This window comes from Madurella fahalii (genome assembly GCF_045866475.1).
Source record: "Madurella fahalii IFM 68171 DNA, scaffold_5, whole genome shotgun sequence".
Classification (NCBI taxonomy): domain Eukaryota; kingdom Fungi; phylum Ascomycota; class Sordariomycetes; order Sordariales; genus Madurella; species Madurella fahalii.
In genome coordinates, this window is record NW_027263975.1 from 2255103 (window position 1) to 2280476 (window position 25374).

A 25374-nucleotide genomic window follows, 5' to 3' on the forward strand; every position below is an offset into this window, starting at 1 on the left:
GGGTTGACCGGCAGCACACCGACAGCCACGAGTCCTGTTTCGCCGTCGATACGGGAAGACCGGCGCAATAGTGACGAATGGGGTAAATCCCCCCTCCCGCTTCCGCTCCCCCTCCGCATCCATATCCCATCTGTTTAAATTACAACCCCGATGCCCTTCCCCTTCCCCTCTCCTGTGTTTCCCTCCCCCCTTTCCCCCCTCATGTTCTCTTAATCACAATGCCAAGTTCAACCTAGCCTCCCAACCACCCCATGAACTCAAAATAACACCAAAGACTGAACCGCAACGCTGACCGAGCAATCTATTCATCCTCTTCCTAAATAGACGCCTCCAAGGTGCCCCCCAGTCGCTTCCAAAAGCGGAAGGGTTCCATCTACGCCGTGCCCGGCTCGCGCGACGGCCACGTTGACGGCAATTATGCGGTCAAGTTCCACCAGATGCATGCCGAAAAAGGTTATGGCAAGAAGTGAGATGAATGTTGGATAAGTGAGTGGCCGCTGACATGTTGTGTATGGCCCATTACCGATTTTGGGAAGATGGGTACGGGATTGATATCAAGTACGGGATAAGATGGGCATTGAACAAAAGAGACAAAAGAGAGTGAGAGAGAGACAGCAGGGGGGGGGGGGGGGGCAGGCTTAACTGGATCGGAAAGATGATTAAGCATATGGAGTAGGGTAGGGAAGGAGTCCAAAGGAGAATGAATGCGCTCGTACGTAGCCGAGGGAGAAAGGCATAGTAGTAATAGGAAAGGCGAAGGTGTTCTTCGTTTGTTGTCTGATAGGCATTGAAACCAGAACCAGCATTGGCATGCCCGCTTATCCTCCCCTTCGCGTGCCCTCAATGCCCCTTAAGAATAGTACTGTTCTTGTTCCATCTCTTCCCATAAACAAGAAAAAGTAAGAAGAATACAGCGCCCTTTCTACGTACAGATAATTATCATAGTCATTCATCCATGTCGTCAAGATCGATGGCATCGGGGTTAGATACTTCGACCGGTTGGCTGGGGACATTGCCCTTGGGCCCTTCCGAGGCAGCGACAAAGCCCGCCGGAGCGCGAGCCTGCCTCTCGAGCTGTTCCATAGCGTCGGCAACCTCTGGGTCAACTCCGTTGCCGGCGCTGCCGCCGTTCTCCTGCCTCTGCTGCTGGCTTCGAGCCAGAGCTTGCGAGGCGATGAAGTTGACGTCGGTATTATACTGCGCCTGGACGCTCCGCTTAATGCGGAGCATCTCTTTAAACGTGTCCTCGTTGCCGTGCTGCACCTCAAACTGCTCCCACTTTGACCAGAAATCCGGGTTTGTCCTAGGATCGCAAAACTGCGAGGCATGTCCGTAGATGGCTCTGGCTCGGTCGATCTCACCCAGTCTCTTTTCCATGTCGGCGAACTTGAGACACATGTCACGGGCCTCGTTGTCCGGCAAGGCGGCGATGGCGCGCTCGTAAATGGGCCGTGTCGAGGGTAAGCCAAAGTTGGAAGCCGATTTCGTGATGTAAAAGTTGAACATGTCCGCTCGGTCTTCGTCAGACACGGCGCGGGTGGCGCGCTCGTAGATGCGCATTGCGTGGCGGGCCAGACCGCGCTCCTCCTCGAGGTTGCCGTACATTAGGTAGATGACCTTGGCGAATTTTGGCGGGCAGTGCTCGACTGCCTGCTCAAACAAATCTCTGAGCCGCTCGATGCTGATCTTGCGATCGACCGCCTTGGTGAGATAGAGATTCCATAGTTCAAAGGCGACCGGGTAGCTGAAGAGGTCTAAACCGCGCTCGTAAATCTTGAACGACTCCTCAAAGTACTTGTGCTCTTCAAGGAGGTTGGCGTAGTTCACCACGGTCTGGGGTGTCGCGATCCGGAGCTCGAATATCCTCTCGTAGACCTTTCTAGTCTCTTCGAGGGAGCTCACGCTTTCGACAAGGTCGACGTAAAAGCTCCACAGTTTCCAGCTCTTGTGGACGCGCTGCTGTGGTGACAGCGTCTCGTCAAAGTAGTCTACCGTCGACCTCTTGGGCGCCTGCACGGCTTTGGCCATGATCTTTACGGCTTCATCGAAATTCTCATTCCGCAGTTCCATCTCGGCCCATTCGATCCACATGTCAGCAAGCTCTGCCACAGATTTGAACGGGACCTTGACTGCCTTCTCCATGATGATTCGGGCATTCCGCAAATCACCCCCATTCTCGTAGAATTTTGCGTAATTGGCCCAGAGCTGGTGGAATGCGCCAACGGCCTTCTTCGGCTGGATGGCGGCGATGGCATCTGTATACGTCTGTACCACTTCCTGTTTGTTGTCACCCCATAGAGCAACCCGCTTCTCCCACTCGGTAACGTTGTTTGGATTCTGCCGAAGCAGAACGTCGTTCAGGAGGAAAGGACGGCGGTCCATGAGATGCTCGAAGCGCATCATGCGGATGTCCAGATCAAAGTCGGCCACTTCGTCTACCACGCCCTTTTCGGCCCGTGTCGACGCAACTTCCATCAAGGCGCCAATGATGGACTCTTCGAACTCGGCGTAAGAGTCAAACACGAGGGTAAAATCTCGGACTGTCATGACTGTCGTGATGCCCTCCTCGAAGACGTCTCTCGCCCGCTCGAAGCTGCCTCGCCGGATCCAGTAGGTCGCCAGGCCGCACCATAGCTTCCCTCGTTGGTCGCTAAACCGCTCAATCCCACTCCGGATGATGCGCTCCACATCGATGCCGGTCTCATGGCCCGTCTCGATGTTGGCTGCGTGCTCGACCAGCAGATCGACCATCTCGCTCCATAGCTCGTAGTGACCCTTGGAATTCTTGCTCTGGAAGCGCGGGTTATTCAGGATCTCGATGTACTTGTGTATGGCCTCGGTATATAGCCCTGTCTGGACTAAGAGCTCGATGAAGTCCTCAGCGTCCTCGGGGTGGACCTGCATGTACCGCCGCCAGATCTTGACGGCCGTCATGCCCTCTGCCGAGTTGGCGAAAGGCCGGTATAGCGCCCATATCCTGTTGTGCTGGGTAATCGGAAGCGCTCGGAGCGCACGGTCGAACGTGTGACGCGTGAGAGTCACGAGGGGTTGCTGCATCAGGAACCTGAGGTACATCTCCCATATCCGCGGCATCTTGTTCAGAAGGATCAATGCGCGCTCGAACAACGTATTCACCTTCTGATACTCGGCAGCGAAGATGGCGGCGTTGAGTTTAGCGATGTGCTTCGTCCTGAACCGGAGGTACTGTCAAGGGGTCAGACACGATGACCTCTAAATTGCCAAAGGGAAGGGACCTACCATCTTCCACAGCTTGTATGACCGCGGCAGCTGGACGCATGCCCTCTCCATAACGAACGCTTGCTCTCGTACTGTCCCATGCTGGAGCTTGTACTCGATGTAGGCCAGCCATGGCTTCGTGCTTCCGGGGTTGCGTTGGATATCCTGCTCGTAGGGGAAATCATCTTCGGACTATGGGAAAGAGCATTTAGCGGCCCATGGCCCAGAAAGGTTCGGGAGGCTAGGGTAAACATACGACCAGGGCCAAGTCGGGCTTCCGCCCAGATGCTGGCGACGGGTTCGAAGCCATGCCGACAAACGCGGTGGCTGCCGCGCAGCCGAGAATCGACCGGCGCCTTCAGCGGCAGAGCCGGAGAGAAGGGGAGAGAGTAAAGGACGATCACACGTCGCGTTGCCACGACATCACCGCTGGAGGAATCCTCGAGTTGAGTTTAGGCGCAGACTTGTGCAGTTCCCGAGCTGCGTTTTTCGATGTCTGGCAATTAGGCGCGCTCGGCAACCAAATGTGAAGTTGAGACGCTCGGATCAATTCGTGACCAGACAGCACCCCTCACCCTAACAGCTTTTACAGTGGGGCTCAGCTAGTGTACAGTACAGGATCTACAATTAGTGTATAAAACGGCTTTTCGGCCGTGGCTTAACGCCGCGCCAAGCGGTCCGCTAACCTTAACTCACAAATTCCGGAGATGCTATGAACAACTGTATAACGCACATATGCCATTCTTCTCGCGCCTTCCACGCCATCTAAAGTACATCTTCCCTGGACTGACTCTGCGGCCTCTTATCGGTAGGCCGCCGGCAGTTCCGTGAATTGACGTTCCGCGGGTAGTTCTTGGCCTCGTGACACATGTGCAAGTTCATAGGGGCCCTCTTGCACCGGTGGCTTCCACACGCTCGTTGTCTCGTACGCGTCGGTATAAGTCTGCGTACCGTTGAAGGAGGGCGACATGTTGGGTGCCGTGCCGTAGCCGTACCCGTTGACGCTGCCACCGCCATTAGCTGCCCGCTTCCGGGCGAGCAACCAGCCACCCGCTGCGGCGAGAACTACAACAGCGGTGCCTCCGACGGCACCACCGATGATTGCTCCCAGATTGGAAGAAGGAGAAGAAGAAGAAGAAGAAGATGATGATGATGATGATGATGAAGCCGGCTCATTGACATCATCCGCGGGTTCCTGTATCTCAGGGCCACTCGTACTATCGCTGCCTCCCTGAACTGTGGACGAGGCGGCTTCAGTGGTCGAGGACGGGGAGGAGACAGACGTGCTGGTTGACGAGGAAGTCGTGCTGGGCGATACGCCGATGGTCGTGATGGCTGAGGGGGTTCCTGTAGGGCGTCAGGCTCTGTGTCCGAGCCGGGAGGAGCCCGTACTATCGCAGAGCACATACCTGGGAAGAATAATACATCCCTCCTCTCTTCACAGATACCTGGGTCCTCCACGGTGCGGGTATTGATGCAGAAGTATAGATCATCGGTTGTGTTTCCGCACTTGAATATACCGTTCCCGCCATCCGTGAAGTCGACGCCTTCTTCTATGCAGAACAGCGGACAACTAGAACTCCGCCATTCCCTATCAGTACAGGCCCCCCGCACAAACTCAGAGGCATCGGGCTGCTGCAGTTCTTCCCCCGTGGCCTGGCAAATACCGTTCGATAGACATGCAAATCCCTGGCCACAGCACGTCGCGTGTGGGGTGTCGTCCCGGCACGGAATGTCGTTAGGGGCTATGCGGCCGCTTGGGTAATAGCATACAGCTTCGGCTCGAGGCCAACCCGAGAAGGCCGCGAGGAGGAAGGTGAGCGCCCCGAGGCCGGCGGCATAGATCATGATGTCGCGAGCAGCTGTGCGATTCTAACAGTAGTAGTGAGCAGCGCAAGGCTCCGGAAGCACGACAAAATCTGCCGCGGTTGCCTACACCCTGCATATAAGCAGAGAGACCCATCGCGACCTGACCCCAAGCCAAGCCGTCATTTACCAGGCTTAGTAGTGCCACGGCGGAGTGAACGGCAGATCGCTGTAGGCCCCTGAATCGAGGTAAGCACTAAGTAAAAAGCTATGCACACCACGGGCGGAACGTGTAAGGATTTAATTAGCCCTTCCAATGGAAGCACAGCAACAAAGAAGGCTATCTCTGACCCTCACCACCTGAATCTCAGCTCTCGTCAACGACTGCATTCAGTCGTCTCCCATCTCGCGTGTCTTTTTTTTCTTTTATCGGCAGTTTATGCATGTTTATTAAGTTAGTGCACACCTCCATGCCAGACACACCGAGACGGCCTGATTGATCCCCCTCCCTTGCTGGCGCGGAGTACAATATACCCCACGACCTCGCCGCTGGCACTGCAAGGCTGGCTCTCCGCCAGTAAAGACACTCACACTACACCTGAGCTTCAGCATGATCTTCTCCACGAGAAGAGGTTCGCTTACCTTGATCCCCTGCGCCGCGATTCTGGTGCTCTTGGTCTACCTATACCTATGGCGAAGCGAAGGACATGTTGTTGTGACAACACCAAAACTAGCAGATGGTTGGCATCCCCACGGGGAGGATGTCTCCTTCTGGGCAAGGGTTCCTGTTCATTACCCGCCCCCTCCTATTCAGCCACTACCCGCTAAGGCTCCTATCCGGTATCCTCCAGTGCAGACGACTACATTCCCCGCCGAGCAGCGAGATGGGCGCGCCAGAAGCAACGAGCGCCGCCAGGCCGTCGAACACGTCTTTGCCAGGTGCTGGCGATCTTACAAGGAGCACGCTTGGGGCTCCGACGAGTTGGCTCCCGTGTCAGGCGGTCGCCGGGATCACTTCGGCGGTTGGGCCGCCACATTGGTCGACTCGCTCGATACGCTATGGATCATGGATATGAAGGCGGAATTCAGTGAGGCTGTCTCGGCAGCCGAGGCGATCAATTTCACACATACCGACCTCCGTGAAGTCAACGTCTTCGAGACAAATATTCGCTTCCTCGGCGGTTTCCTTTCGGCCTTTGACCTCAGCGGCGATGCACGGCTACTGCGCAAGGCTGTCGAGGTTGGCGATATGCTGTACAAGGCCTTCGATACGCCAAATCGCATGCCTATCACGCGGTGGGATATCCATGCCGCCGCCAGGGGGGAGAAGCAGGTTGCTCCCAGCCACTTGGCTCTCGCCGAAATTGGCAGCCTGTCTATGGAGTTTACGCGCTTATCCATGTTAACGGGCGACGCAAAGTGGTTCGATGCTGTGCAGCGTATTGCCGACGAGATGGCCGCTCAGCAGGACTCGACAGCCCTCCCTGGCCTCTGGCCGCTGATGGTGGATGGGGAGAAGAAGAGCTTCAACTCGGGCTCGCTGTTTAGCCTGGGCGCCATGGCCGACTCGGCATACGAGTATCTGCCCAAGATGGCCGCCATGATGGGCGGTCAGCTACCGATCTACCAGACCATGTATGAGAAGGCTATGGACACGGCAACGAAGCACAACTTATTCCGCCCACTGACGCCGGAAAATGAGGACATCCTTATCGCAGGGGAGGTCCACGTCAAAGACAATGGTATCGAGCTTGACCCGCACGGTCAGCATCTAGTCTGCTTCTTGGGCGGGTTGATGGCACTGGGCGGAAGGCTGTTCGGTCGCCAGAAGGACATGGATGCTGCCAAGAGGCTTGTGGACGGCTGTATATGGACGTACAAGGCGTTACCGCATGGGGTCATGCCCGAGACTTTTTTCATGGCCCCATGCCAGCCAAATGAGAGCTGCCAGTGGAGCGAGAAAGCTTGGAAACAAGCGGTCCTCCGTAGAGCTGAAGCGGACACAAACGGTGCAGGAGCCGACGCACAAGCCGACGCCATCATCAACGAGAATCGACTACCGAGGGGATTCACTGCTATCCCGGACCGGGCGCACAAATTGCGGCCGGAAGCTATCGAAAGTGTCTTTGTGCTATACCGTATTACCGGCCAGGAGAGTTTCTTAGAGTCAGCATGGGAAATGTTTACGGCCATCAACAGGACTACAAGCACCGAGCTGGCCAACTCGGCGGTCCGCGACGTTACAATCAAGGAAAAGCCGGAGGCGGTTGACTCGATGGAGTCGTTCTGGCTGGCCGAGACGCTGAAATACTTTTACCTCATCTTTAGCGAACCGGGGCTGATCAGCCTGGACGAGTTTGTCTTCAATACGGAAGCCCATCCTTTCCGACGGCCGGTCAGCTAACCACCGGATTACGCGGTATTGTACAATGCAAGGCTACGGCCTAGTTTCCTTGGCAGGGTTATAGGCGCTTCGAGTTAAGAAGGGAACAAGATGGGTGGCAGCATTCCCGGTTTTGGATAGACGAGTATATATATTTCAAAAGCTCCTGTTTTGGTAGGGAACCAGGGTTAGTCTACAGTAATAAAACTCTGCACCTGTATGTTCATTTTGGAGGCATCGTTTGGATAACAATATTGTAGTGTAAGGTAGTGTACAGTACGACAGATCAGGTGGGGCAATTCCCTTGGTGATCTTGGGCCCCATCTGCACAGGCCAGGACTGGTGCTGCAGTCGTTGGTGGGGCTAGCCGCTATAAGCGGCCTTTCACAGCAGATGATGCCCTACGCCGTTCAGCAGTTGGTTGCATGCTGAGCGTTCCGTCACTCCATCAGCCGCGAAGCTCCAAGCTCCACCACCGCCGCCCGTCCCTCCCAGCTGTCGTCGCCAACTCTATGAGCGCCAGTATCCAGCTTTCATAGCTATTCAACTTTCGCTTTGGAATTCTCTTTCTTTCTCTCCCCCCATCTCTTTCCCTAGGCCGAGCTGCAACCATGTCCGGCGCAGGAGTACGCACCCCCCCCCCCCCCAACTTGCGCAACCCCCGCCGTACCGCACCGCTGACTTGATGATGCTGCCAACTTAGGACCGCGAGGCCGTCTTTCCCACACGGCAGTCCTTGGGCGTGATGAAAGCCAAGCTCAAGGGTGCTGAGACAGGTCACAGTCTACTAAAAAGAAAGAGTGAAGCTCTAACTAAGTACTGCTCCCACTCCCCACTTACCTCAACCCTCCCGTTGTTGGGACCAACCACATCAACTAACACCAAACCACTCCCCCAGGCGCTTTCGAGGTAACGCATAACCCCAAACCAAAACCCACCGCCACACAACCGCTTCAAATCAAACCCGTTCCTAACCCCGTCGCTCTCTTTCCTCCGTTCTCCAGAAATCACCCGCCGCATCGACGAAGCCAAGCGCAAGATGGGCCGGGTCATGCAGATCGCGTCGCTGTCGCTCGCCGAGGTGACGTACGCGGTGGGGGGGAACATTGGGTACCAGATCCAGGAGTCGGCCAAGTCGGCGCGCTTCCGCATCCGCGCCAAGCAGGAGAACGTGTCGGGCGTGCTGCTCCCGGCGTTTGAGAGCTACCTCACCGAGGGCAACAACGACTTCGCCATGACGGGCCTCGGCAAGGGCGGGCAGCAGGTGCAGCGGTGCCGCGAGACATACGCCCGCGCCGTCGAGGCGCTCGTCGAGCTGGCTAGCCTGCAGACGGCGTTTGTCATCCTGGATGAGGTCATCAAGGTTGTCAATCGGAGAGGTGAGTGATGGTTGTGGTTTTTTTGGATTCCGAGGTTGATGGTAGGGTCTTTTCGCTTGTGCTAACAGGGTTTAGTCAATGCCATGTGAGTGGGGGTTTGTTGTGACGGTAACCAAGGACGCCTTCTCTAACGGCAGGTAGCGAGCATGTCATTATTCCGAGGACTGAGAACACCATCAAGTGTAAGGGAACAGCATGCTCTCTCTTTCTCTCTCTCTCTCTCTCTCTCTCTCTCTCTTTCTTTTTCTGGCCCACGGATTGCTGACCTCAATGCAGATATCAACTCGGAACTCGATGAGCTAGACAGAGAGGAGTTCTACAGACTCAAGAAGGTATAGTCTCATTACACTGTTTTCAAAGAGCCGCGACACTCATCCTATGTAGGTTGCGAATAAGAAACAACGGGACACGGCCGCCTTGGATGCCGAGTTGAAGAAGAAGAGGGAGGATCGGGAGGCGGCGGGCCAGGAGAATCAAACGCCAGGGGCAGAAGAATCCGGACCCGCGGATCTCATAGCAGCCGAGGAAGACCAGGATGTGATCTTCTAAAAATTGGTAGGATCTCGCTCGAGACTGACAACATGCTGGTTGTGGTGTGGATTGCTGCTCGATATTTCGGTTCATACGCATAGGCGCAATGAGGGAGTTTTGTTTGCTTTTTCTTTATTGCATTGGGTATCTTGATTCCCCCTAGGCCATCGACCCCTCTCTAAGCACGATCGTATCATACAATAGTGAACCGTCTTACCGAGCCACCACTCAGAATCCTACTTTCTCCGGCATTGTTCCAATAAGAGCTTCACTAGATGGTTATTTACGGCCATCGCCACTCTACTGCCGCTGGTAGGTGACCTTCATGATCTTCTCGCCATTCTTCAGTGCCATTCCGGCCGTGTTCTCCTTGGCGGTAATGGCGCCTGCCTCGGCTTCATACTCGACGAATGCGATACCACTGCGGCCAGGCACCATACGAACTTCGCGGAAGCCCTCGAAGCGGCCGAAAATAGCCGTGAGCGCGTCCTTGTCGAAGTCGTCGGGAAGATTCTGGACGAACAGAATCCGGTTGGGAGGCAGATACTCGTCGGGAACGACAGCAGCAGGACCAGCTCCGGTAGCTTTGAGGCCGGCACCGCGGGCATTCTTGGCGGGACGGGCCCCGACTTCAGCGGCCGCTCCCGGCATGGGCCGCTTGAGGCGCTTCTGCTCTTCGGCTGACTCGAGGGCCTTCTTCTTGTCTGTCATGTTTGTATAGAGCATTAGCTTTCTGCGCCAGCGGTATCGACTTGTGGGCCGAACGGGCATACCCTTCTCGGCCATGCGCCGGCGCTTGTGAGCGTCAAATTCCTCCTCATTGCCGTTCAGCATCACAGTGGCATCGCTCCGACTGCGCGCTAGCGCAACCTGCATCGGCTTGTCGAACAACTCAAAACCCTGCACCTCGTCGATAGCAGCTAGCGCCGACTCCGGGTTTTCAAACACGACAAAGGCCTGGCCCTTGGCCTTGAGGTTCGTTTTCACCACAATGTCAATCACGTTGCCATACTCGGAGAAGATGGTGCGCAGCGCCTGCTTGAGCGGCTCCGGCTTGACGCGCTCTTCGAGGTTGCGCACATAGACCCTGGGAATCGTAGATTAGTTCGCCTGTGCGTCTAGAACGGGGGCCGCCTTGTATGTGTCGGAGTGCAATGACACATACGTAGCGATGGGTTGTTGCGCCGAAGCCATTTTGATTTGTGCGGCGGTGCTGTTGCAGATTCTTGGTTCGCGAGGTAACTTGGCAACCTGTTTGCGTTGAGCGCCTTGGGAAAAATGCAGTCGAGTTTGGAGGTTGAGTACAGGGAGTGGATTAGCTGAGGTAACGCCAACATTAAGTGGCGCCAAGCTATACCGACGGCCCGGTCCCACTCTTCTGTGCGCTGAACGCTGACGCAGTTGGTGTCATTGGGCTCCAACGGCCCGCTGCAACCAACCTATCTTTGTTATCATAGACAGCCCCACCATCGGCACCAACTACGTATTCCCACCTCCAAGGATAGGGCGACGCGGCTCAAGCGGCGCGACGCAGTTACCGAGCCTCCGACCGAACTCCCATCTGTTCCCCGTCTTCTCTCCTGGACCGCTATAAAAATGTACGACTAGATCGGTGGACCACGCGCACATGCAACACGGCGGCTGTGTGATAATACGCCCTTGTTTTTCCCTTTCATTGTCGCCGTAACTGGCCCATTCGTCCCGCCGTCTCCCGCTTCCCCGTTTCGGCCGGGTTCCTTGGGCCAAAAGCCATGGACGAATCATCGATTCCAGAAGCTGTCGCGGCATCGGTCGCGCCCCGGCCTTTCCACAATGCGAGCGCCTGGCATAACTTTACGATGTGGACGGCGCAGCATCTCGGTCTGGCCATGAACATGTCCAAGTTGGCGCCATCGCTGGAAGATCTGGTGTGGGCGGGTCCTAGAATGGTCATGAAACTGGGCAAACTGGGTTCTTTCATCTCATTCCCCGATGCCATTGACGGCTTCGGACAACGAGTCATACCCGATCCGACCGAGACAGACATCTTCTCCTCGTCTACTATGCTGGCAGGCAATCTCGAAACCTTCACCGAGTCAACGTCGCCCGCATCTACTACCTCAATGGCTGCCGCTGCTGCTGCCGCCGCCGCCGCCGCCCAAGATCCAAACGCATTCGTCTCGCGGTTCTCGATGGAGGGAGCCAAGGGGATAGGAAGCGTCTTTAGCTACGCGACAAGCAAATGGGCGATATGCTGTATCGCCATGGCAGTAGTCTTCAACCGTACCCACATCTTCGCCGCGACCCGTAGGAGACTCCGGCTGCGGTGGCCTGTTCGCCTTCTGCTTCGAATCGCCCCCATCGTGCTCCTGCTTTGGCAAGCCCGGAGACTGCTGCAGTCGATACAGTGCCAGACCTCTCCCGACTTTGCCGAGTTGCGCTGGGGCAATGCAAGCAAGAGCTCGGATCTGATGTTCTCGCAGGCGAATAGTTTCCTCCATGGGTTGAGCTCGTCCTTGCTTTTTGGAGCTGCCGATCAAGACTCTTGCCGCTCGATAAGGATGGTGCCTTGGGACAACCGGGAGCAGCCAGAGCTGGTCGGGTCGCTGTCCCGGCTCTGGCCTCTCTTCGGGACATTTTGTCTGAGCCAGTTTATCGAGGTGCTCTCATGCGCCGTACAAGGCCGGCCGGTGGCTGCTGAGACGGGCATGACGCTGTTCGAACACTCGCTGGCATTTGCCGAAGCTGATGCAGCCATCAGCAACCAGCTAGGATGGGGCCTATTCACCAACGGCAACGCCACGTCGCAGGCGGCGCTGGGCCCCAAGATCGCCGTCACTAGATCGATGATCATGAAGCGTGTCAACACGCCGCCCGAGGTTTTGCTCGTGGCATTCCTCTCTTCCATGAGCCACATCACCAGCCATATTCTCGGGCTTTTTAACTTGCAGTCCAAATTCCGCCTTATCAGCACCGGGTTCTGGGGCCTTTGCTTCATGGCAAGCATCGTCTGGAGCGCCTTTACGTTTTCGGTTGATGACGCTTCGACCCAAGGATTGCTGAGATTCCCGACCGTCTGCATTGTTGGCTTCATCCCGCACATTCTAATCCTGGCGGGCATCTATGCCTGCGGTGTTGTCTATGCTATGGCCCTCACGCTTTCGGCCCTCGCAGTCCCTGAGCAGGGCGGCGATACCGAACGGCTGACCTTCAAGCAGCGCTTTATCCGAGCCCACGCCAACATGCAGGCGAACGTGTCGCTGTCCGACATCCGTATCCGAATGGACATGGACTTCTATACTGCGCTTCTGCGAGCCGGTTTCGGCGCGATAACAATGGCCAGCGAGGCGGTTTACCTGAACGAGGACCGTCGAGTGAATCTAAAGCGATACACCTGGCTAGAGGACGAAAGGTTCCGTGAGATGGAGGAGCTGAGGATGCAGTGGATCGGTGGTGGTGTACCAGGGTCTCGGTTCGACTCTGTCGGGACGATCGGTCTCGTGCCGGTCAAAGACGGGCAGGCTACTGCCACCAGCGGCTACGCGAGAGAGAAAGCAGCACAACAGATCCCCAAGAACAGTGTATCCGGCAGACGTGTCCGGGACGGCGTGGGTGCCGTTGAAAGGAGCTCACGGTGGCTTATGGCTGTTGAATATGTGCTGCATATCGGCCGGCTTCTGCTCGTTACCTGGGCCCTGTGCACCGTTAAGATTATCTCCTACCTCGGTGTGCGAACCCCTCCGCGGTGGCTCCAGGGTCTCTCCCAAAGGCCTAAATCCGAAGCCCCAGAGACCAAGAAGCCCGGGCTTGCAGATCGCGGGTTGAATGTGGACGTTTTGTCCCCTGGTGAAGGGAAGGTCTTCTTTGCAATCCCGCGGACCGACCGTGTTGATGTGGAGGCCGAGTTGCGAAAGCGGATGGAGCGCAATAACGTCGTCGACAACCCCGGGCAGGCCATTCCTCATGTCGACGAGGGAGAAGTCGACTCGAAGCTTTACAGCTACTTCCTCAGGGGCGGCTGGTGGGGTAACACCGACTCAAGCGGCGACTACGCTCCGGCCGCCCACCACAGCACTGATGGCGACGCCAGCGTGGGCGACGATCCCGACTTCGACACCACTAGCGTCATCTCCACAACCGAGACCGACCTCAACAGCGAACTCGACTGGGAATCCGACAACGACAACGACCAGGAAACTGAAGACAACGACGGCCAACGCACCCCAACCCAGCAGAGTCCCGCCCCGACACCCCTCTCGTTCGCATCCGCCGTAGCTTCGGCCCGCGCCTCTCGGGAACGAGAATCTACCCCCGTCTTCGACAGCCCCATAGCCGCCGCCGACCTCGCCCGCCTCCTCCACCCGCAGAGCCCCGAAGACCGCGATGAAGCGCGCGCGCTAGCCGCGCACCTCACCAGCGAGGGGATCATGACCCGCTCCCGGTTCCGACAACAACTCCAGCGCCAACGAGCGCAGGTCCTGCTGAGCGGCAACCACCACCACCTCGGTCGGACCCTCGTGCCCCCAGAGAAGATGACCCCCGAGGAGGAAGCCCGCGTGCTCGAGCAGCTGCTGCTTTCCCGTCGCGCCGCGGCAAAAGCCGCCAAGTCGTCTGGCTCGTCTTCTTCCTCTTCCGCCGCTGCCGCTGCCGCTGCCGCTGCCGCGGCGCAGCCGTCGTCGTCGGAACCGGGAAGCTGGGCGACCGGCGCTGCGGGGCTTGGGCCCGACGGCCCCCAGTGTGTCGTTTGCCAGTGCGCGCCCAGGACCATCATCGTCTGGCCTTGTAGGTGCCTCAGCCTGTGCGATGACTGCAGGGTCTCGCTGGCCATGAACAACTTTGACAAGTGTGTGTGCTGCCGGAGGGAGGTGATTAGTTTCAGTCGCATTTACGTTCCCTGATGTGCTATGGTGGGACCGTAATGGGTTGGGCCGGAGGGTTCCGTTGTTGTTGTTGTTGTAAGCATAGCTTGGGAAGTTGGGGGGTATAAAGCATGGCATTAGTACCGGTGGGTTTTGTTATCGTTGTGGGCTCGCCTTTCGTTGATGGAACCCTTCTTTTTTTTTTTTTTTTTTTTTCTTCTTGTTCCAATGTTCCTAGGGTCGGCGTTGGCAAGGAGTTCTAGATTTTCTGCGAGACAGACGGGTAACAACGCTTATTTGTTGCCTGATACGAAGCAACTGCTCCTAGTTGGGAGACGGTGACATACTTTACCGAGGCTGCTAGAAACAAGAGGGTGCCGAGGATTGTTGTTGGACTTCAACACCACGTACATAATCAGGGATGCAGTTCATTCAAGTGTTCAATTTGCTTGCAAGCGCAGATATACATGGCAGTGCGAAGAACAAAGTCGACGGGGTATCTCATGAATAACTGCATCCGCTCCGCTCCCTGGCGCCCTGGTATCCCGCGCTCTCACATACCTGCCCACTCGACACAGAATACTCGTACCTCACCTCCACCCTCGGCACTGCCGGCCTCTTCGGGGTCAGCGGGTTTCTCGGCACCGAAAAGGAAGCTCTTCTTGACAGCTGTGCCCAGCCGGCCGCTAGTGACGAGATCGAGCATCGGTATCTCCTTGTCCCATCCGTAGCTGTTGGCCAGGTAATGAGCATGGTACCGGAACGGATCTCCCGGATAGACGCTGTAGTCGCCCCCGAACCGCAGCCCGGGCGTCGTGTAGTAACCCCTGGAGTTAAGATACCTGTATAGCGGGTACGAGGAGGGCCTATCTATCGCGGCGCTGCCGGTACTCGGTACCGCCAGGAGGTCACTGCTTGTGGTGGGGGTGATTGCTGGTAGGAGGGTTTCTTTCGCTGATGCCACGCGGGCAGCTGAGGGCTGAGGAAGCGGCGCGTCATATAGCGATTCGGCCTCGCCCTCTACTGCTGCTGCTGCTGCTGCTGCTGCTGCGGCCGAGGCGCTTTTTGCAGCGGGCTTCGCCTTGGCGGCCTCACGCTTGCTCTGATGCTTGGCATGTACCTTTGCCCTTTCCTCTTCAAAGGCAAGCTGCGCGCTCTTGCGTTGCCTCTTGAGGGATTGGAGGTAGGCCTTGCGGGTAGCCTCGTCCATGACTGTCAACTGGGAGAGATGCTCCGAGAGTTCGTCGGCGATGTAGCCGGCCTTCTTGTCAACCAACAGCTTAGCCTCCTCGGCATGTAGCTCAATGGGCAAGCCCAAGAAGAGGTTCTGCGTCGGATTCTGCGGCATGGTACCCGTCAGAACGGCGCAGATGCCGTGGTGGCGCCGGATGTGCACGACATCCTCAATGTCGAAGATGAGGTACCGGCCCGCGACGCGCGAGATCCGGACCAGTCTTTCTGGCACTGCGGCGGCCATCTTTCCGATGGACCTTTTCAAGAACCTGAGACTCGGTTAGAAGCAGCCCAGAAGCGGAGAATGAAAGTGCTTCGAGAGAGTAGATGAGAACAGGGACTCATAAGCCTTGGACACGTATGCGGTCATCACAGAAATTCAGTGGATTGACAGATTGGAATACGATAGTTATAATCATGCTGTTCTCGGGGGTAGGCGGGAATCGGCTGAAGAAAAGTGACTCACCTCGCGTGCTGTCGACGCTGCGTTAAGCAGCACCAACAAGAGGAACAAAGAAAAAGCTCTGGTCGAGGCTCTGGTGATATATATATATATATGGACGAGGATTGAAAATTTTGGTACAAGGATGGAAAAACCCCACATCGGCGCGGCAAGCTGTGGGCTGGTCCGTGCTCCACTTATGGAGAGCAGGCTGTTTACTTGGTACTCCATCGAGAAACCCCGAACCCCTTACACACCAACATATCCGCCTTCTTAGGTAAGTTGCCCGACAGACATTGGGCTAACAGCCCGGCCCGAGGCAGAACAAGTACGTCGAGAACGCTTGAACTTGGATTCCCGATGGGACTTTGGGTAATCACCAAGTCTTCACACCCTGAAACATCTTCATGATCCACAACAATGTAGGCTATGGAGCAAATCAAAAGTCAATACCGTCTTTGACCGTACTAGCAGGCGGCTTTTCTTCCCCATCTCCCTCTAATGGGGGAAGACTGTATGGCTTGATCGTCAGCCCCTTGGACGCGCTCAAGGTGAACGACAGAGTCTCACGGAAGGAGCTGGTTACAGCTCCACCGCCCCCTTTCTCGTGGTAAATAGGCAGCGTATGAACCCTGAGAAGGCCCTGGGCCTGGTCACTCTTGTCGGACCCAGAGGTTTGAGGTGGAGCCCCGGGGGTGGCTGGTAGGGGTATCAACTCAATGACACCGTCGCTGAGGAGCTCCATCCACCTAACTAAACCAGAGCTTCGAGGGAAAAGCGATGTTGGCAGGGTGATTACTATCGTCAGTTGGGAGCTGTATTGCCGGAGCAGCGCTCGCAACGCGTGGAGGAATTGCAGGACCTCAGCAGGCTGGCTGCATTGCGGAGAGTAGAGAGTTGGCGAAAGTAGGCCGGGGACGACGATGCGGTGGATGTCCGTTGGTGGTGAGCTTGCCAATGTGGTGCGGATATGTTTAATGATGGCCATAAAGGGCGACGAAGCGCCATGGATCCTCTGATCGAACATTGACGGGCTTGTGGCGGGTGTGGGATGCAGCGACCCTTTGCACGAACTGGGCGAGAGACGTCTCGTAAGATCGAAGGAGTGGCAGAATGTGCCCTGGCTGGTGTCTCCTCTCGCGGCTGCTCCCGGGGTTGCATTATTGCCCAGGGCTTCGTATCTCCAGGCAATTTTCATCTTCTCTTCCGGAGGCGGTGTGGGTTGGGCTGCCCTCGATTTGTTATCTGGTGCCGCCAAGCCAGGGAGCTGGTGTCTCCATTCCGCGGGGAAGCCAACAAGATGCACATGATGACCTTGGACGAGTCCCTCAGCGGCATAGTATCGCAAAAGGACACCGGAAAAGTCTGTTGTGCCTTGTTCTTCGATCAACAGGCCGGTCCCTAAGGGCAGCCCACCATGCCCCGCGAGCAGTTGGTCCAGCGATGATGTTCCTGTTGATGTGGTGGGCCGGCCGTCAAGAGGGGACGGCCTGATACCTGGCGCAAGCTGCTGCTTTTCCGGGGCCCCCTGAGTAGCCTGCCTCCCTGGCCTCGTCGAGAGCACGGTATGTCTTTTCACGAATGACATGTTCGGGTTGAGCGGTGGTACGTGTAGATGTACTTGTGATTTTTTTGGAGGGGTTGGATGGGCTCTGATAAAGGGCTAAAAGTTTATCAGTGCTTGTTGCCTGCCGGCATCCCTGCTCGACCTTGCATGCCCCACCAACCCCCCCCCCCCGGAGACGGATGGTCTCGCTGAACCGTTTCCGGGATTTTTTTTTACGATCAACCTCAACGTCGCCATCCTCGTCCCATTCGTCAAACCCACCGCCGTCTGCAACTCGCCTCCAGTAACAGACCCGGTTCCCGCCGCTTTCTATCAGGGCCCTACGTATCTCTCCGACTAAGCACAATTCGAAACGAGGGGGAAAATGTCTGGCATCGCGTCCGACGCGCAGCTGTTTGAGGAGCATTTCCGCGTCGAGCGGCTCAGTGAGCCCAAATACGACCGCGTCGACCGCATCTACTGCAAGTCAGAGCCTGACAAGAGCATTGACATGAGTCTCGACATCAACAAGGAGCTATTCCCCTGCAAGGTGGACGACGAGTTGCACATTGCGCTGGCCACGTCGCTGCACTACGATGGCAGCAAGGACGACGATCGGGGATGGCGCGACGTGGCTAAGGCCGGATCTAGCGATGCTACGCTTGCTGATATCTTTGACTACGTCTGCTACGGGAAGATCTACAAATTTGAGGATGCGGAGGACGGCCAGACGATGTGAGTCTTCGTTTGCTGCCGGGCCAGGTTTGTGCGAGGGATTGAATCCACTGACCATGCCTGTGAAATCCAGCAAGGCCTATATCTCGTTTGGAGGGCTATTGATGTCGCTCGAGGGGCCATACAAGAAGCTTACGCCCCTGCGGGTGGATTATGTCTATCTCCTTGCCCGGAAGCGGTGATGAGTTTCGTTCATGAATAATGCATCAAGGGTAGAGTAGGGGACAAGAATCGCTTGCGTGGAGATGTGGAGAGACATCACGGAGAATTACATGTCCCATTTGCGCCTGCGAGCAGTTTGCTAAAGGAGGTCCGGGTAAGAAGACGGTGAATCAGGCGTTTGGGAAACGGTAACCGATACGCTGGGAATGCTAAGTAAATGCGGGAGAAGAAAGATACCCAAGAAGACCTGACTGTCTTGAGCCGCCAGCTGCTCCGGACACTAAGACCTCGTTTCCTGCGGTGCGCGGTAATACCAGTGCGGACCGGGGAAGGGGATGAAGCGGTGCGTCCTGGTGCGCAGCTCTTCGTAATACGGCTCGTTCTCAGGGGTGTATATGCCATGCCGCAGGAAGAAATCGAGCATTATCATGGCGCAATTCGGCTTCCACCGCCCCTGAGCTAGCTGTTCCTGTATCTCCTCCACTGTATGTAGGCTGAAGCTCTCGACCTCGCCATCCTTGGGCGAAGGGACGACGCTCCCGTCTGCGGGCAGTTCGAGGTCGTAGACCCATTGACATTCGGGGTAGATATATCCGGGCTCTCCGCCCGAGCGCTCATCGGTAACATAGATGTACGTGACAGTGCCCGTTTCCTTGGCGTGTTTGCGCATGATATCTTCGGGCAAGGACGCCTCCTCGTCAGCTTCGCGAACGACGCACTCGAAAGGGTCCTCATTGGTCATCAGCCCGCCGGCCACCGTGTTGTCCAGCATGCCTGGGTATGTCGATTTGTCGGCGGCGCGCTTGGGAACCCAGATTCTAAAGTCATAGCGGCTGCTGTCGTCGCTGCGGCGGATAAAGGCAGTCATGTGCACACCGTAGCGTGCCGCCCCAAAGAGCCCTACGGCAGCGCGTTCCATGCTGAACAGGAGCTCACCCTTGCGTCCGTACACGGGCCAGAGCTCATTGCGCCAGCCCTTGAGGAGACGAAACGCCTTGTTCTGGCGCCAATATGCAGCCAACTGGGCAACGAGCTTGGTACGCTCCTGTTCGGTAGCTGGCTGGCGGAAAAGTGCAACTGTCCTGGCCTCCGGGTTGATGTGCACAGGGCCCGTGATGTTGACGGGCGTCTTCCTCAGTGCCTCGACCACTGACAACGGCAAATAGCCGATCGGATATGCCCCTTCACTATCTTCCCAGACGAAGGTATAGAGCCCACGCATCCACTCATCGTGGCCCGTAGGGTCCACATCGGGACTCGGAAAGCTTCATGGTGTGTGTAAGCAATCACTCTCATGCAGGATGATTCGGGGAGAGGAGTGCGAATTTAGATACATGGATCGACAGCGCAGGTGCTGCCGGCTCGGCATGGCTCAAGCAGACGCCACTGTCGCACAGCATGCCGGCAGGCAAGTCGATTTAGTGGGCTAAGGACGGGCCTACTGAAAGGAGAAACTTACGCGTCACAGTTACTCACCAAATCGCGAGTGGTTAAACGAGGCGCCGCCATGATATTTCCTCTCCTGCGAAGCCAGCTGGTCGAACTTGAGGCTTTTAGTTTCTGAATTTGCTGCCCAAACGAGGCGCTGGGCGGACACCGGCCCAGTGGCTTCCGGAAAAAAGAGCGAGAAAGTGGATCGGCCGCCGCACTCTCGACACCTTAGCTACAGCACCTTGACAAACGCCAGCGGCCAAACGCAGAAGAGTCAATCAGGTCTGGAACGCAGAAGATAACCAGGACGGGTGAGGCCCGGCGCACATGTACAATTTTAAATATGTGGAATAGCGCATATCTCTTCTCATCCTTCCGCTTTCGAGCTGCCGAACGAAGGCGTCTGTCTCAGCATTTCGAGGATCACTACATGGTGGAAGGACGATGCTGTGAACCATGGCTCGGCCGTTGTTGTGTAACAACGCTTCTGCTGCATGTGCTGGGATGCTAGGACATCGGCTGGGCCTTTTTTTTGTTGAACCCCCACCCGGTCCGGGACGGCATTGCCCGTTGCGCTTCTGTGGATCGCTCTAGAACCCAGCAGCTGGTTCCAGAATAAGACAACCAGGAAGGGGAACCAAACAAACGAACGGTCACCTCGGTGATGGCAGGACCTGGAGAAAACTTGAGACGGCGTCCGGGCGATCATCAGAATCTGACCTTGGTTACTGTGGTCCGCTTCGCCGAGAGTTGCTCCAAGTGCGCAAAACACCCGTCGAATCAGAGCCTGTCGTCAACCACGTCGCATTAGTATATCTGGCGATCACTACCGGCACGATCCCGCGCGCGGAAGAGGGATCGGGATCCGGAAATTGAGGGATTGACTTCCCGCCTTCTTCGCTTCCAGAGACGCCAGACAACGGTCCATACCGGGCATTGGGATTGTTGCCGGACCAAGAAAGTCAGTGCCTAACGTTGGCTTGGCTGTGACCGTTTCAAGCTTTATTGCCTGCAAGTGCGCATCACCTGGGCCTGTTAAGGGCCTGCCCAGGGTTGCAGTTGGCTATCAAAGTGAGAAACAGCTCACGGTGACGGCTCCGTCAGCATCTCGTCATCGAGTTGAACTGGACCGGGTGGCGTCGTCGCCTAGAGGCCGAGACCCGCGGTTCGTCCTGTTCCTGGTTTCCCAGTCCGGGCACTGCAGCCTCAACATCACACCACCGTTGAGGCTCGGGCAGAAGACAACCCGAGCCAGCTAGCCAGTTAGCCAAGGGACCGCCCACACCGTGCCCGGCTCGCCTACCGACCGCCAGCGCAATGTCCCAACAGCCCCTATTCGGCCTTGTTCCCGCAGGCCAACCCGTCATCGTAACCCCCACCGAGGCCCCCACTCCAACCTCCTTCCTCTTCGCCATACCCCCCTCCGCATCCCAGACCAAGCCGTTCTCCCACATCACCGTCTTCCTCCTGCCCGGCGTCGTCCTCCCCGAAGGCACTGCCGCAGCCATCTACCTGGTCACCCCGCCCTCGGGGCCCAACCAGACCCAGCCCAACTCCAAGTTCCTGGGTGGCATCGGTCCGGGCAAGGAGAGCGCCATCTTCAAGCTCGGCGGCGCATCTGCCGCGCCACATGATGGCGGTGCCGGCACCAGCAGCACCAGCAGGAGTAACGTTGTCATTGGGATCTCGGTCGAGCCCGCCGATTCGGTGGCGGCTAGGATCGGGGAGATTGGTAGCAGTGGGAACAGCGGCGCGCTCGTGCCCCTTGGGGCGGGGAAACAACAGCCAAGCACCCTGGTGCTGGCGCAGCGGATCATCAAGAACGCGTTTAATTTCCTGGCTAGCTTTAGCGGCACGGCCGGACAGGTCGAGGTAGTGCCGCTCAGGGCGTTTGAGGAATGGTGGAGGAAGTTTGAGAGTCGGGTGAGGAGCGATCCCGGGTTCTTGGAGAGAGATGAGTGAGCGAAGGAATGAATGAGATTTTTGAGAAAGTCTACGTGTAAGGGGGAAGATTTTGGCTGTATTTGGCTGCGCATGTCAGAATCAATACTAGATTCCTAGAGTTGCCACACTTTACCTACATCGGCGATTGATAATGGGAGATTGGCGAGGGGCTCGCTGGTCAAGAGATGCATTTTCATCAATTGGCATCTCTGAACATGACGCTATCATAACAACAGATGACTTCGTTCATCCAATGAATCCCACCGACGCTTCATCCCAAAACCTCTTGAGCATGACGAAGAATGCCCGAGGAACGCCGGCTCGAGCAGAGATGACAGCAATTCTCTACCGACCCAAGTCCGTTGACTCCCCGACCTGCTATGTTTGTCTTTTCCCCGGCAAGAGAAGGATAGAATATAAACTAGAAGCTTTTTTAACGCCCCCACCCTGAAACCAAACAACACCCGCCAACAGAAGAAGCAAGATAATAATAACGGAATATATAACCCGAAACATTCCCTCCAGAATTTTAAGGTCCTATGCTTCCTGCAAAGGCGACATCAATGGACTCTTCAGCCGCGTCGGACTTCCCGCCCGGCTCCTCCGCCCCACGCCGCTCAAATGCATCGGCAGCGCCAACCTCTCGCGGCTCTCGGTCCGCACCACCAGCCCGCTTCTATCCAGCACCGCTGACGACGACACCGATGAAGGCGACGCCAAATCGAACCGGGACAGGTCAAACCGGTGGTGATCAGTCCCGCTGGGCGTTGCCAGCCCAGAGGACCGTCCGAACCTTGACGAGCCGCCACCGCCGCCGCCCTCGCTCGAGTGGTCCGAGTAGTCGTACATGCCGCCGTCGTCCGAGGACGAGGAGGACGAGTACTCGACGTCGCCCAGTTCGAAGCGATCCCCCGCGCCCTCTTCCATGAGCCGTTCGTATGCCGCGGACGGGCGGCCAAAGAGTTTAGACGTGAAGCCGGACAGGCCGCGGGGGCTGCCGCCGCTTCCCTTGCGGGGCCCACTACCCGGTCGGCGGGAGCGTCGGACGAACGAGCTGACTCTGCTGTAGAGGCGCATGCGCCTGTCGCGTTTGCGGAAGAAATAGAGCGTGAGGAGGAGGAGGAGGAGGAAGAGGAAGAAGCCGGTTGTGGAATGGGACTTGGCCTTGTCGAGGATGTCATCGGCGTCGAAGTCCCAGTCATCGTCGCCGTCGTCGCTGGTTTGGTTGCCGTGGTGATGGTTGATGGGTCTCCAACTTGATCCTGCGAACTGGAAATCTGGTGGGATACCGGCTACGTTGCTACCGAAGCCGACGGGATATCGGTCGTCGCCGCTCTTGGGGGGGATTTGCCCTGCGGCGTACAGGACCATCTTTCCTAGCGTCCAGCTCACTTCGATGTCGTGGATCTTATCCACCGGTTTGAAAGGATCGAGGAAGCCCTTTTCCTTGGCGTGTTCGAGCGCCTCATTGGAGACATTGGCCGTTGGCAGATCTTCGATGCCAATCCGAGGAACGCCAATCCCCTCGTGTAACACGTTGATCAGCCAGGACGCTTTGAAGCATGCCTCCTGGGCATTCTTCAGAGCGTGTTTCTTCCGGGTGTCGATCTCCGACTGGATGTCGTCCCAATCCTGCCCACAAAACTCCTTGACCCTCGCCTGGTACGTAGCGAAATCGTAGACCTCATCATCCTTGCCACCGAAGACACCATGCGTGGTATGCCAGTATTCCGAAACACCGATAAAGTGGTTCACATCAAAGTCAATGGCCGGAACATGCTGCCCGTTTAGTAGACAGGGGTTATCTTTGCAGGGCTTGTCCTTGCCGAGAAGCGGATATGTTAGTCTCAGACATTCATCGAACGCTCCGGTGCCCAGTAGGGTAGGGGTGTCCGGTTCAGGACTGGACACCAGGTCGCCCGTGAGTGTCGTCCGCATGCCCTTCGGCAGACAGGGATCAGGTAGCTCGCCTGTGGATGTCTCGTATTGAGCTTCAAGGTTGCTCACGTAGGATTCTCGTGCTTGATTGACGCCGAAACCCAGCCAAGTCGTGGTGAAGACTCTATATTCCACCGGAGAGCCATCCAGTGTTCGCAGCCGCAACAACTTCAGATCATCGGCATGCCTCTCTGCCTCCGTAGCGTTCGGAGCAAAAGCGATCTGCGCTGACGCGCCACCCATGTCCAAGAACCCGAAAGTGTGGTGACCCTTGCCATGTTGATGCTGGTCGGGGTGATCGAATCCTCCTAGAAGATAGTTGGACGCGATCCAGCCATACAAGCCCTCCGTTTCGCCCTTGATAACTTGAATATGTAAACCGCAGTCGGGGAGCAGGAACTGAGTGTTTTGCTTGAGATAGGAGCAGATTTCGCGAGTCAGGGCGGTTTGCTGGACTTGCGGGAGGAGTCGCATCCCCGCGGTGGCCATGAGAAAAATTGGCGTATCTCTGACATTATCTTTGGGTATGTATTTGAGCGCATGGTCGATCAAAGATTGCAGATGTTCTGGACCGACATCCGTCACCTTGTCGCCAAATGTAGAGACGCCAGGCCTGATCTTCTTCGTCCACTCCTTTTCCGTCGTCAGTTTCGGTAGACTGCGAAGCTCCTCTGTGGATGCGCTCTTGAGCGCTTTCTCAGGGTCCTTCCATTGGTAGATGTGCAGTCGAGTCCCGGACGATCCGGCGTCCAGAATGACACCCCATCGCCACTTCTTACCCATGAGGGGACGAATCGACGTCGCGCGTACGGAGAAAGTCGAATTAGCTGTATGGATAACGGCCGCGCCCGCCAACGCTCAGCTTCGCACGGGAGGCATGGACTATGGCAGGACGTTGGCGCGCAGAAACATCGAGTCGATTTAAGGGTTCGGCAGCGGGAAACGGGTCGATTGGATGCACAGATCTTGTGATTTGAGAAACAAAGCGGGTGTCAACTGTATTAGAAAGTCGTACAGGTTAATCTGAGAGTAACGAGAGTGGCTCGAGGGTTGTTGTCAAACGAAGGTACACAGCCCAATGGCTGAGGTGAGCTGAATTGCTTTCAGTGGTTCAGTTTCTTTGGTGACGGGATTGGCTGTCTGGACGTTCTTGGGAGGAAACAGAACGCAAACACGAACCGATAAGGTCAGGGGGCGGCGAATCAGTGCAGGGCGGCCCGCCGGCGTTAGCGTGCTCTTTTGGTGTGGTATGGTACTGTACCTCTCGTCAATCAGGGAGAGCAGGGCTCGGCAAAGGCGCTGTGGATCCCACCAGATCGCCGGTTGGAGCCAGTTTGGCAAGGCGCAGGAGGGAACTCGTCATGCTCTTGCAAAGCCGCACAGTGCTCACGACGCTCAAACGGTACCCGTATGCGGTGCTTTACCTGCCGGCACACTGTAGCCCAGGTTCGTATTTTTGGCCGCAAGAACAGCATCCGAGGTCGGGTACGGTCAAGGAAAGCGACCAGGGCAAGCCGGCTGTTTTCCGATACACCGGCCCATCATGCTGACCATGATCAAGAGGATTGGATTGGCGGGGTTTCTGGCATGGCAACTAGCGACACGTAATCATCACCCCCGCGTTCGCCCCCCACTAGACAATCTGCAAGTTGCTGCATCTTCCCGCAGTGGCCACGATTATGCCAAGGCAGTCGATTCTTGGGATGCACCAGATTCAAGCTGCTCAATGCAGCACTCCTCGTATTCCAACATAGTGGATACATTTTTAA

At 56.7% G+C, this 25374-nt stretch overlaps 12 protein-coding genes across 12 annotated transcripts; 5 read left to right on the forward strand and 7 right to left on the reverse strand.

Moving 5' to 3' along the window:
• Positions 1–945: 945 nt before the first annotated feature.
• On the reverse strand, positions 946–3547 carry SYF1 (pre-mRNA-splicing factor syf1; the record flags this gene model as incomplete). The annotated part of the gene is made up of 3 exons (XM_071064656.1): positions 946–3204; positions 3259–3429; positions 3494–3547. The coding sequence occupies 3 exons, from the start codon at positions 3545–3547 to the stop codon at positions 946–948; spliced, it is 2484 nt and encodes an 827-aa protein (XP_070920757.1).
• A 492-nt stretch (positions 3548–4039) lies between these two features.
• MFIFM68171_09238 (Carcinoembryonic antigen-related cell adhesion molecule 1) lies at positions 4040–5085 on the reverse strand (the record flags this gene model as incomplete). Its single annotated transcript, XM_071064657.1, has 2 exons — positions 4040–4584; positions 4647–5085. 2 exons carry the CDS (start codon positions 5083–5085, stop codon positions 4040–4042), a joined length of 984 nt encoding a protein of 327 aa, XP_070920758.1.
• Positions 5086–5653: 568 nt separating this feature from the next.
• MFIFM68171_09239 (alpha-1,2-Mannosidase) lies at positions 5654–7447 on the forward strand (the record flags this gene model as incomplete). Its single annotated transcript, XM_071064658.1, has 1 exon — positions 5654–7447. One exon carries the CDS (start codon positions 5654–5656, stop codon positions 7445–7447), a length of 1794 nt encoding a protein of 597 aa, XP_070920759.1.
• A 590-nt stretch (positions 7448–8037) lies between these two features.
• VMA8 (H(+)-transporting V1 sector ATPase subunit D) lies at positions 8038–9354 on the forward strand (the record flags this gene model as incomplete). The annotated part of the gene is made up of 6 exons (XM_071064659.1): positions 8038–8052; positions 8130–8208; positions 8431–8805; positions 8943–8987; positions 9082–9137; positions 9190–9354. The coding sequence occupies 6 exons, from the start codon at positions 8038–8040 to the stop codon at positions 9352–9354; spliced, it is 735 nt and encodes a 244-aa protein (XP_070920760.1).
• Positions 9355–9636: 282 nt separating this feature from the next.
• Positions 9637–10530, reverse strand: MFIFM68171_09241 (RNA recognition domain-containing protein; the record flags this gene model as incomplete). Its single annotated transcript, XM_071064660.1, has 3 exons — positions 9637–10040; positions 10110–10423; positions 10502–10530. 3 exons carry the CDS (start codon positions 10528–10530, stop codon positions 9637–9639), a joined length of 747 nt encoding a protein of 248 aa, XP_070920761.1.
• A 557-nt stretch (positions 10531–11087) lies between these two features.
• MFIFM68171_09242 (Putative amino acid sensor-independent protein) lies at positions 11088–14213 on the forward strand (the record flags this gene model as incomplete). Its single annotated transcript, XM_071064661.1, has 1 exon — positions 11088–14213. The coding sequence occupies one exon, from the start codon at positions 11088–11090 to the stop codon at positions 14211–14213; it is 3126 nt and encodes a 1041-aa protein (XP_070920762.1).
• Positions 14214–14727: 514 nt separating this feature from the next.
• Positions 14728–15651, reverse strand: SEN34 (tRNA-splicing endonuclease subunit; the record flags this gene model as incomplete). The annotated part of the gene is made up of 1 exon (XM_071064662.1): positions 14728–15651. One exon carries the CDS (start codon positions 15649–15651, stop codon positions 14728–14730), a length of 924 nt encoding a protein of 307 aa, XP_070920763.1.
• Positions 15652–16288: 637 nt separating this feature from the next.
• On the reverse strand, positions 16289–17437 carry ELP4 (Elongator subunit elp4; the record flags this gene model as incomplete). The annotated part of the gene is made up of 1 exon (XM_071064663.1): positions 16289–17437. One exon carries the CDS (start codon positions 17435–17437, stop codon positions 16289–16291), a length of 1149 nt encoding a protein of 382 aa, XP_070920764.1.
• Positions 17438–17780: 343 nt separating this feature from the next.
• On the forward strand, positions 17781–18312 carry RPB8 (DNA-directed RNA polymerases I, II, and III subunit RPABC3; the record flags this gene model as incomplete). The annotated part of the gene is made up of 2 exons (XM_071064664.1): positions 17781–18130; positions 18204–18312. 2 exons carry the CDS (start codon positions 17781–17783, stop codon positions 18310–18312), a joined length of 459 nt encoding a protein of 152 aa, XP_070920765.1.
• Positions 18313–18572: 260 nt separating this feature from the next.
• On the reverse strand, positions 18573–19801 carry MFIFM68171_09246 (Thiamin pyrophosphokinase-related protein; the record flags this gene model as incomplete). Its single annotated transcript, XM_071064665.1, has 2 exons — positions 18573–19557; positions 19752–19801. The coding sequence occupies 2 exons, from the start codon at positions 19799–19801 to the stop codon at positions 18573–18575; spliced, it is 1035 nt and encodes a 344-aa protein (XP_070920766.1).
• A 1239-nt stretch (positions 19802–21040) lies between these two features.
• On the forward strand, positions 21041–21685 carry MFIFM68171_09247 (Hikeshi-like domain-containing protein; the record flags this gene model as incomplete). The annotated part of the gene is made up of 1 exon (XM_071064666.1): positions 21041–21685. One exon carries the CDS (start codon positions 21041–21043, stop codon positions 21683–21685), a length of 645 nt encoding a protein of 214 aa, XP_070920767.1.
• A 519-nt stretch (positions 21686–22204) lies between these two features.
• YND1 (Golgi apyrase) lies at positions 22205–24388 on the reverse strand (the record flags this gene model as incomplete). Its single annotated transcript, XM_071064667.1, has 1 exon — positions 22205–24388. The coding sequence occupies one exon, from the start codon at positions 24386–24388 to the stop codon at positions 22205–22207; it is 2184 nt and encodes a 727-aa protein (XP_070920768.1).
• Between the last annotated feature and the right edge of the window lie 986 nt (positions 24389–25374).